An 11,524-nucleotide genomic window follows, 5' to 3' on the forward strand; every position below is an offset into this window, starting at 1 on the left:
GGTGTAGTTGAAGATTACAACCCTCCCCTTCCAAGCGTGTAGTAGAAAACTACAATAGGGAGAAAAATGTGAAAGGCCCTGCCAGTGTTTGGTTTGTCCATTCTGGGCTTAGTTTAAATTTGACATGTTTACTGCCAAAAAATGTCATAAATGTAGTATAAATGTGGAAATCAGTTGAAACCGTGTGTTCAAACTAATTTAAATGTTTGCAGGTAAAATGCACTTAGACACACACAGAGTTGTTGAAACAACTTAATGTTTGCATTTGCATTTAATACCATTAACAAGAATGAATGATTAAGAATTTGATAGAAAAAGTTGCTGCTTTAAGCCCTGTCTATTTTGAGTATAGATGCAAATACAGATAATCTAATTGTTTGAACAGATACAGATAATGGTGTACTCACTTATCCCCAGTAAACATCATACTTGCCTAATATCAGCATGTTTGCGTAGCTGAGCATCCGCTAGCATGGCTGTAGACTCTTCGTCTTGTTATCCATCATAACAACACAATGCATGTTGAAATGCACCAAAATATTAAATATCTGATGTGCACTTCTATCCGCATCCTGTCACTGCAGCACAAAGGAGCTCTGTGCTACTTTATTTCAAACAACTCACACTAAATAAAATTCTCTCATAGGGCCATTATGTTTTCAACCAAGGATATCTTTACAGCTCTCAGTCACAGAATTAGATATTTACGAGGACCTCTTAAAGGCAACATGATGATTATCTTAAAGAACCACACAGCGTTATGGAGCCTGTGGGAGACGGAGACCTCACATTTTACATCTGGCAGATGCTGTAAAAGATAAAGGGTGGGGAAACATTTGGATTTTTACTGTTGTAGTGCCAAAGCAGACATATTTACTACTTGGAGAAGAGGAAAAGTTCTACATTTCCAATTTAATGTTCTGTTAAGGCCATTAAATAAAATGAGATGTGAAAATGTTTGGTCATGAGAACCCACCCAGGAGTATCAGGGCTCTGCTTTGACAGCACGTTGGCAGAAACCTTAGATGATCCTCCGGATGAAACAGTTTGATTTACAGCCTCGGCAGGGAGGCACAGAGGGTGGAGTGGAAAACAGTGAGGAGAGAAGAGCGAAATATAGTTGCAGAAGAGGCCCACAAGAGATGTGGCTAGTTCGGAATGAGACATATTTTATTTACTGAAACTAAAAGGAAGCCTTTATCCCTGCTGATGTTTTGTGAGGAGTTATGGAATGTCTGAAGAATGAACGTATCTTAAAGGGTTATTCCAGGGACATGTAATCGCAAACTGCTATTACACACGGACAAGAGCAAGAACCTCACCTTCAGAGCCTCACACAGAAAATCACATTGCTGCAATTTACAACACAAGTGTGATTACATGATATTTACATTCACTATGTATTTATTTGCAAATCTGCTGGAAAACCTTTGAGAAGACTCTAGAACAGCTTTTAGAACGGTGACATTTTGTGGCAAAATCAGTTAATTTCGATGGAATCACTCACAGGGAAGCTAAGCTAAACCGCAACTTTCAAATTATTCTGTGACGAGTTCAACTTTGACACGTGAATTTGCATTGTTGAAACTATCTAACTAACTATCCTGACCATCTTATCCATAAGATGTCCTCAGTAGGCTTTCTAGAAACCTCTTTCATTATATGAATCAATATTGTGAAATAAAAAAAAAACTGATACCAACCATTTGACCAAATTATTGTGAACAAGCTATTAAAACGTGGTCACATGTCTTATCTCACGCAACACGCATGTCTGTGGATGTAATATGAATTCTGATGAGTGGCTTTGATTACTAATATTAGTTGCACTCCCATCATTTTATTTATTATTATATTATTATTTATCCATATGTTTATTTTTGCCCCATGCATCCTGACTTTTTCCCATTGAAAGTGTATCTACCTCTCTTTCATTTACTCTATTTTGTTCGTATAACCACTTTATCTGCCATTATTGGACTATTTCCCTGTAGTATCGGTTTGAATTAAAGAATAATTCAACTTTTTTCCAATTTCTATTAAATTCTTGGCTGTCATTATCAGCTATGATAACATTGTACTTGCCAAAAGCTCATGTTTCTTGTTATAGTGATGTCGCTGTGATATCTGAGTTTCAGTAATACACCAGTATTCCCCTTATATCGACAAACCGATATACTGGTCTCATTTTCTCTGCCAGGACTTGGAGGTTCTGGAGTCGGTCCTTCGTTCCAGAGCCCCTGAAGGCGACCCAGAGGACTGGGAAAGTCGTGGCGGTGGCAACCTGGCCAGCTCACGCTCATCCTCCGGTCTGAGCAGGCAGGAACGCAGCCGGCAGCTGTGGGAGGACATTAGCACGGTGGAGGAGGACTCCAGCAAACTCAACGCCCTGCAGCTTCGCCTGGATGAGTCCCAGAAAGTCCTGCTGAAAGAGAGAGAGTAAGAGAAACTGGAGCAGAGACATGAATTGTGATGTAACTGTTGAATTCAGTCAGTCCAACTTTTTTTGAAGTGGACCTAACATGCTCATTTTCAGCTCTACATTCTTAGTCTTAGACTCCACGAGAGTAGCTTTGCATGATTCACTCTTCAAAAGCATACTTATTTACCTCATACTGGTCCTTCATTCAGCCCCTTAGTTAATCCTGTCTGCAAAAGCATTTTGATGGTTTGTCCTGACTCCTGAGCGGTTGGATAACTGACTTGACAGACTGAATGGGTCCCTGTACTTCATCGGCGTGCTCAGCCGTGCTAGGCCTGGAGCAGATAATCATATAAAAAATCCTCACAGGGATTACTTTTACATACATTCACCTCATTATTTGTCACTTTGGCCTCGTTCAATATCAACATCCAACATTGTAACATTATATATATATATGACAGAAATTAAGGAAAACATAACAGGCCCCTGTTAAATTCATAAACTCCTGGTGGAAACTTCCATGTAATGATACTTCTACTCCACCAAATTCCGGTGGGAAATATTGTAGTTTTTCCTCTGCTTTATTTATATAACAGATATAGCTACTAGTTATTTTGCAGACTGATATTTAACCTACAAAACAATATGTTATTGTTATTGTATAATGGTTCCTGTGGCTCTGGAGGAGATTTGTCAAGTGTGACTGGGAGGTTCATTCCACACCGACTACGATCTTCGTTCAGGTGTCTCTGTACTCTAGCTGTCTGTCTGTCAGTCAGAAGCTCTTGAGCAGTTGAAACGACAGCGGCTGGATAATCTGTTTTCATCAGGGTGACTGACAGCAGAAATTTACTGGACAAAAGTAGATGGTGATTGGCGTTTCATTAGTGATTTCCTCGTTGTGAACTGTGCAGGTATTCTTAATGTGGAAATATAAAATGTGAACAGTCCATTATCAAGACATTTGCTGACTCAGATAATAACCCACTCAGACACCAGAGTATGGAGGACTAAAAGTGCCAAAATTAAATAATTAAATACATCATTAAATAATTACTTAAATGTGTCATTAGTTCATTAAAATTAGAATTAAATACATACATTTGTTATTAAATGTGTCATTAATTAGATTCATTAACAAATACGATTCGTCGTTTAGTGTAAAATATATATATTTTTCAACGTATTTTAATGTAATGTATTTCAGTGGTCGTGTGATTGCAGCTCTGGTTCGTATTGAATTTGATTTATCTGTCAAAACTCGCTATCAAAGTCACTGAGGGGCGCGGCCGTGAATCTGGTTGTCGATCATTGCTTTCGGTCTGACAGTAGAGTGCCGTGGATGGAAGATGAGGATCGTTCATGAACATTTCTAGGGAGTTGGGTGAGGGAATTTTAGATTAGATGTGGAAGCAGGACCTGCTGACCCAGAGCATATAGCTAGTAAAGCAGAGGAACTTATTGAAGTTCTTGGAGTTATTTCCGCACTTTCCGACCAAGATATTGACCATAGAGTGACTGCAAATTTAAAAGAAGTAGTCCATCGCTTCTCTGGTATCAGGGCCAACACACAGGGACCGGGGCATTTTGACATACCAAGTGCAGTTCTAACCCTCTTCCCCTTGATTTTTAGCCGTTGCAATTAAAGTTTTGTTTAATACAGTATCTAAACCAACGTAGAGGTGAATAGTAATAGTAATAATAATCTTGACAGATAAAATAAATTCATGAAGCACTGCAACATAGGGCCATAAAATAATTAATTAAATAGTGAAATAATTATATATGTTATACATAAAATGAATCGGTATTTTAATGAATTAATGACACATTTAATAACACATTTATGTATTTAATTCCAATTTTAATTAATTAATGACACATTAATACATATAAGTAATTATTTAATGGTGTATTCATTTATTTAATTTTTGCACTTTTAGTCCTCCATACCAGAGCAGTATGAGTGTTGAAAATCACTAATGTGTGTTGTGTCTTTGTGCCTTCCCTAGAGACAAGCTTGCACTAAGTAAGAGCATTGAGAGGCTGGAGGCTGAACTCAGTCAGTGGAAACTTAAATATGAGGAGCTCAGCAAGAGCAAACAGGAGGCCCTCAAACAGGTGAGACATCCATGTATTCCAGCTACCACTCTGCCTCTGTGGCTCTGAACACAGATAGACATGAGATCACTGTATCTACATTGATGTTGGCTCCATATATGATACAAGTTTGTAGTTTTTGATCAAATAAGACAACTCATTCAAGGTTTTCAGATACTCAGTGCACCACTTTGGTCAGGACAAGGATGGAGTGACATTTGTTACATACATCCATGTTCTCCTCAGAATGAAAGACCCTTTTCACAGCAACCATTTTGAGATTAAATAGTAGGGTAGCCAATGACACCAATGACACTAATTAAGGTGCTGTTTCATTTAGGCCCTCAGAACCAGCTGAAACATATTAGTTCTGGTTCTTGAACTGGTTCCGTTCAAGATTATTGGAACCCTGGTGCTATCTAGCAAACCAGCAACCAGTTTTGAGTGGATGCATCATCAACAGAGTCTGCTGTACAATGCACAACGACCTATAGACATGCCCATTTTGGTTCCCACCCAAAAGCCTGCTGTTATTTGATTCTACCTGGAAACCAACTTTTCCTTTTTTGACTTTTTCATAAAAATGTCTGTAATTTAGTTATTTTTTAACATGTATATACTACTAAGCCTGCTGTCATTGTTCCTTCCTTTCCTTTTTTTCCCCAATAAACTATTGGAACAACTCTATCAGGAATATAGATCCTCAACGACAGGAACCGAGTAGTCTTGCGATACTAGGCAATTAGAGGTCTCAGCGCCTACTAATGGTCTGGGGATTTCTTTTTCTTTTTTTTTTTTGAACATTCTTTTTATTTCAGTACAATCTAGATGCTACATCTTGAACATATCTGATTTTACATTGAATGTAGTATATGAACTTACAATAAAGGCACAAAGACAAAAAGGAAATGATAGTATAAGGCATAATAGAGCAATCTGGACAATAAATGATCAGGAAGAAACAAGTGTACAAAAAAGGAGAGAATAAGAAAAAATAAATAAATAAATAAGGTAAAATAAATAAAAAAATACAAATTTTAAAAAAATCACATTTAGGGGAGGGGTGACCACTGACTAAAAGTTGTAGTAGCCTTACGGCGACTGATGGCAACCCTATGCCACGTATATGTCTCTACTTAGTCTAAGGATAATGTGACATGTGCCCTGACATAATCCAGGAAAGGTCCCCATATCTTATTGTAGTTTTTTGCTGATCCTTTCAGAGAGTATCTTATATTTTCAAGTTTGAGAAAGTAAAGTACTTCCTTGACCCAGTGTGTAAATGTTGGGGGTTTACAGTCCTTCCATTTGATCAAAATCAGCCGTCTGGCCAGGAGCGTGAGGAATGCAACACTATTTGATTGTGCCCTAGTTAGACCCAAATGATCAGGTGCAACCCCAAATAACCCAACTAAAGGGTGTGGTGAAATTGGCTGTCCCAGGAAGCCTGACATTGTGTCAAAGATGGATGCCCAGTAATGATCTAGCTTTGGGCAAGACCAGAACATGTATGTGATGCTGGATTGCATTTACATCGATCACATAACGGGTCTGCATCAGAAAACCGTTTAGACAGTCTGAGTTTAGTCCAATGGATGCGATGCAATGTCTTAAATTGTAGCAACCCATGTCTTGCACAGACTGATGAACTATGAACTCTGCTCAAGGCAGTCTCCCAAGATTCGTCACAAATGGGTTCCCCAAGTTCACCTTCCCATTGAGATTTTATGTCAGAAATGGATGAGGGTGAAAGTGCCGTCAGCGCACTATAAGTGGTTGATATAATACCCTTGAATGATAAAGGCTTATCTAATATGTGGTCAAAAGGAGGTGCAAAGAGGGTTGTCTTGGAAATATAGAGGACATATTCCTAATGAAGTTACGAATTTGAAGAAAGCGAAAAAATGAGTTCTAGGAATATTAAAGGTATCACACAAATATTGGAAGGAGACAAAAGTTCCATTGTGATATAAATCTTGAAATTGCTTTATGCCCGCATTGTACCATATTAGGAAAGCTTTATCCGAATAGGCTTTAAATGTTGTTGTGCGTTCTAGGTTGTTTCCACCTGGAAAGAGACGACGATGCTGCAGTAGAGACTAACAGTGCAGTATTGATCGGCTTTGGTTTTGATGGTGTTCATGACAGTTTAGTAATATTGGCATGTCCCTACATTATCAGGGGATGTTGTGAGATACGCGAAGTGATGATGTGGATACACACAGCTGACCTTTGACCATTGATTTTTTTAAATAAACGTGTAAGATGGAGAGACTACATGATCAATAATGCTTTGAGGACACACAACTGGACAAACAGTCATCAAAACACACATCCAAACAATATAATTATATAATATAGTTCTTTTTTAATTTCATTTAATTTTTCATTTTTATTCTACTGGATGCTTGAATTTCNNATCTATCTATCTATCTATAATTATGTGCAGAATCGTCAGCTGTGAAGTTGTGTTGTGTAATTTGATTTGCAACATGCTTTTCTTTCGTTGAGGGGACACTTGGAAGGAAGCTCAAACACAAACAGACAATACCAATCTTAAGCCTTTACAGTGTAAATTGGTGAATGTGCACATATATTGCTCCAGAAAAGCTGTATTTTATAGTAATATCCCAAATTTGTGTTTTACATGTGGAAAATCCAAAGAAACCTTTTTTTTTTTACTTTCTGGGAATAACCAAAATATATTGTGGAAGAGATTTTACTGGTATGGAGCCCAATGTCCTTAGAGAAAAAATAGCTATTAAATCCTTTTGTTAATTATTTTGAACTTACAAACCTGGAAAGTATACTGGGTCAGAGCACGATGAAAACCTTTACTCTGCTTTGTGTTGAATGTGGGATTGTAGGTTTGGACTGATCTGAGGTATTACATAATTGTTTTGTGATTTAATATAATTTAAGATTCTTTATAGTTATAGAATGATATTGTATATTTGTTATTTGTCTTGATGCTGGTTTGAACATTTCTACCATATGCACAGGTGACATTTTAAATGGATTAATCTTCAGCACACTATAGAGATGTGTTCTGCTACTACAGGACTTTTTTTTTTAATCAAACTTGGATCCCTAAAAATAGTTCTATGTATGTTTAATTCTGTATGTTTTTCTGGGAATGTTAACTCTCCCAGTAGTTGCTGATGAGTTTTGCATATTAGTGTTCCAGCCATCACTTATTTTATCAAATTCATGAAGCAGTTTTTTACCCTTTTGTAGGAAGAACTCAAAGTGTGATGCAGTGAAATGCCCCCCTGGTGGCGTAAGTGTAATTAAAGCAGTGTTACTCAGGACTAGTTCAGTTTATCTTGAGACAGGATATCAAGCAAGGTAACAGTTTTTATCTTAACTAAGAATATTATCTCCAAAACACACACACAGACTGGTCTATGAAAATTAACACTTTCATGCTCAAGTATATTTCACAAGTCTTTGGTGTTCAAACGCTCCAGGTAGTCTACTGTAGCTAAACACGACCATAATGACTTTTCTTTTCAGTTAAGATCAGCCAATTGTATTTAAATGCAGACACATCAAAAACAAAAAAATACTTAAAATCCTCTTTATTTTCCTCACAAGAAAATGTACACAAGCTGATGAGGTTTATGTATATTGAAATACAAAAAATCTGTGGCTACATTTGAAGTTATCTTCCTTTGGATAATCATGACAATACGTATGGCAGAGCCACAGTAACAACAACAATAACAGTGTGTTCTGGACGGGTGTGTGGTGGTGTGGACAGGTCACAGTGAACTGATCACTGATATTGTCTGCAGGTCTACATGGCAGAGCAGACGCATGCTGGTGATTTCTAATTTTACAAGTCATTTTGGCTCTTTACACTCACAGTTATTTCCCACTATATTAGCAATAACAATTACATAATTATACAATCAGTCATAAAGCTAACAATGACAAAGATGAAGAATCCAAACTCGGAGATCAACCATCTGTTTAAATGAATACCCACCCTACAGTTATGATACGATGATATATTCTCATTCTGAAGAGACATTTCAGGCGTTGGTGCTTCTGTTGTGTATGAACACACTCCTCCAGTAGTGTTGATTTCAGAGACTTGCAGTCACATAATGCTGGTCCTCTCTTTGCTGGATCACAGCTGTGATATAAACTCTAGGCCCAAATCTGCAAGAGAGAAGTGTGAAGAAATAAAACATAAAACAAGAATTATTAAGCATGAGTTGTGAGCTGAAGAGCCTCAACAGATATAAACGTAAGTCTGTTGCATACTGGAATAGAGGGTTCCTGCTTTTAACAATAATAGTGTAGCTGTTCTTTTAGAAAATAAATGTATTATAAAGAAATGACACTTGACTCCCTCCTCATCGACTCACAGGTAAGTAGCCAAACGTAACTAAAACAAATTGATTGGATCAATATGATCCAAATATACACACTGAACTGGGCTGATTAGTTATGACAGTTCATAAACAATTAAAAAGCTCAGTGTTATTCACAAAATTAATGTATTAACCCAAACCAGCTTTTATGATGTGATGACATTTATTTTATGAAAAAAGTTATATCATTTCCCGGTTGCAAGGGAAATCCCTGCTCACCCGTAAGGTGTTGTCCCAAGAGGCCGAGCAGAGCGCCGTGCCATCAGGTGACACTCTGACTCTGCTGACGCGGTTCTCATGGCCATACAGAACGGAGACTCGAGTTCCCTTCAGAACATCCCACACATTGATGGTGTAGTCATTATAGCCAGCAAAAAGCAGGCGACCTGGGGGTGTGAGAAGGTGAGAGAAAGAGGAAGTGGGAAATTTGGAATAACAGGAAGTAGAGACAGAGAGACAAAGGGTTGGTTGAAATTGTGAGATAGAGATCAAATTTAAATAAAACAAAAACAGTTCTATATATGTTGAATACTGTATTTCTTTCTGAAACTGTTCACTTCCCCAGTAGATGCTGATGAGTATTATATTACCATCCAAGTGTCCCAGTCGTCACTTACGTTATCGCAGGACCTTTTTTTATAGTGAACATTTATTGAGCACTGACACGACAAGGCTTTACAAACTCCTCACCACTCAAAGAGAAGTCCACAGTGGAAGCACCAAATATGATGCTATCCTTCTGGTAGACGGCTACCTCGCGGTCAGCTCTCAGATCATAGAAACGGCACTGAGGAACAGCAAGAAACACACAGACACACACAGGACATACACAGTCATTTGACAATGGTAATTTCAGCCTGTGAATGGTCTACAGTCGGCACTACTACACTATATCATAGCAACAACAACAAGTTACTTTTTAACTTGTCAGTACAGTACTTGACTGATACAGTATATATGTAGGTATATTTTTATTTTTTCCACAATCTGACAAACAACTGTTGCAAAAAATGTAATCACTGCAATCACTGAGTTCACCCCAACATCAAGAGTAACGTTATATGGCGTGACTCACCGTGGCATCGTCAGAAGCAGAAGCAAATGCATCTCCACTGGGATAGTACCTGAACACACATGACCGAAGAGGGAAAATTAGATATACTGCTGTACCAGTGAGCTTTATATTTAAAAGAAACTGCATCACAGGACTGAAACTTGGTCTCAGTCTTAATCTAATACAGAACAGCACATGACGAAACAAATAAAGTGGCTGATCTTGAACTTTATATTACCCAACATTTCTTCTTCTTTTATGGATATTTTTGCACACTCAGTATAAACAATCATCAATGAAATGCTCAAATGTGAACATGCAACAAATGGGCATCACTTTACACCACAGCAATAATAACATGGTAATAGTGGTGTAAGAGTTTTATAATAAAGAGGTAATACTTAAGTAATTACCAGGTAATAATTACTAAACAATGGGTATATCGATGCAATATTAGATTAGATAAATCTTAGATTAGATTTATTTAGCAGGGTAATAAGGGGTCAAAATCAAAAAGGCTAATGATGGGAAAACACATTTAAATAGGGCAACAACAACAATAAAATGGTTATATGGTAATATGGTGACATCAATGGGGTAATAACCTGATAATAATGAGGTCATTTAGGTAGATTTTTCCACAATATTATGGGCTAAAATTCTTGGAACTCAAAATTAACATTATTAATCCCAAAATTCCTCCTAAACTATCTCTTTCTATTTAATGTTATGGTGAAGAAAAGAGGAAAGTGGAGAGAGTGTTCTCTCCCCTCACAAAGTCAAAAAGGGAACTTGTGGTGATGAGTATTTTTTATTGTATCATTTTAATTTAAATGCTGCACCAAAGCTCAGATTTCCGTTTTTGTAAGAAACATATTTTCATTCACCTTTTCTCATCATGTCCATAAAATGTGTTGGAAACAAAGGCAATCCTTTTTTTTTTGCAAGTTTGAAGTGTAAAATATGTTCACGGTAGTATTGAAAGAGTTTTGCTGACAGTAGTGAGAAATTTAATAGAAACAGGTAGCTATTACCATGTTATTACTGAGCTATAATGTAAAGTGCTACCCATAATATTGCTTAAGAATTTGACTAAAATAACTCGAATGCAATCAAAATCTCCCCCACAAACTCACAAAAGCTACTTTCGACCAGATTAGATGCAGATTTCATTGTGATGATCTAAAGTAAGGGCACTACAGTCTCTCATTTATTAAGGACAAAAAATGAAAGGGTAGCAAGATGCCTCAGATGTGCTATGACACATGTTGTTCTGCTCTTCCCGTCAGTGGAACAGTTTTATATCTCATGTCTGTCCAGTAAATTCTCCCGATTACTTAATAAGAGAAACAATGTGAGACTTTTGTTTTTACCAAAGAGCTGGACTCACTTTACGCAGTTGATGTCAGACTCATGGCTCTCAAAAGACTGAATGTTCTGTCCAGAGCGCATGTCCCACACGTTGGCCTTCTTATCACTGCCCTGATAACACACACACACACACACACACACACACACACACACACACACACACACACATTAGAGGAAATTAAATAATTTTGC

The 11,524-nt window shown here is 37.4% G+C and overlaps 1 protein-coding gene across 1 annotated transcript in view; it reads right to left on the minus strand.

The window, feature by feature from the left end:
• Positions 1-8,105: 8,105 nt before the first annotated feature.
• The window catches only part of LOC118321327 (guanine nucleotide-binding protein subunit beta-5b-like), a 15,006-nt gene continuing 11,587 nt past the window's right edge, over positions 8,106-11,524 (minus strand). Inside the window, exons 7-11 of the mRNA XM_035652604.1 lie at positions 11,352-11,443; positions 9,983-10,031; positions 9,598-9,694; positions 9,127-9,293; positions 8,106-8,692 (exon numbers count right to left, since the gene is read on the minus strand). Of these exons, the coding sequence (XP_035508497.1) occupies positions 8,681-8,692; positions 9,127-9,293; positions 9,598-9,694; positions 9,983-10,031; positions 11,352-11,443 (417 nt within the window). The 3' untranslated portion in view covers positions 8,106-8,680. The remainder of the gene's footprint in view (positions 8,693-9,126; positions 9,294-9,597; positions 9,695-9,982; positions 10,032-11,351; positions 11,444-11,524) is intronic.

The sequence above is a fragment of the Morone saxatilis genome, unplaced genomic scaffold (assembly GCF_004916995.1).
Source record: "Morone saxatilis isolate NCDOM2014 unplaced genomic scaffold, NCSU_SB_2.0 Contig11, whole genome shotgun sequence".
In the NCBI taxonomy this organism is placed as follows: domain Eukaryota; kingdom Metazoa; phylum Chordata; class Actinopteri; family Moronidae; genus Morone; species Morone saxatilis.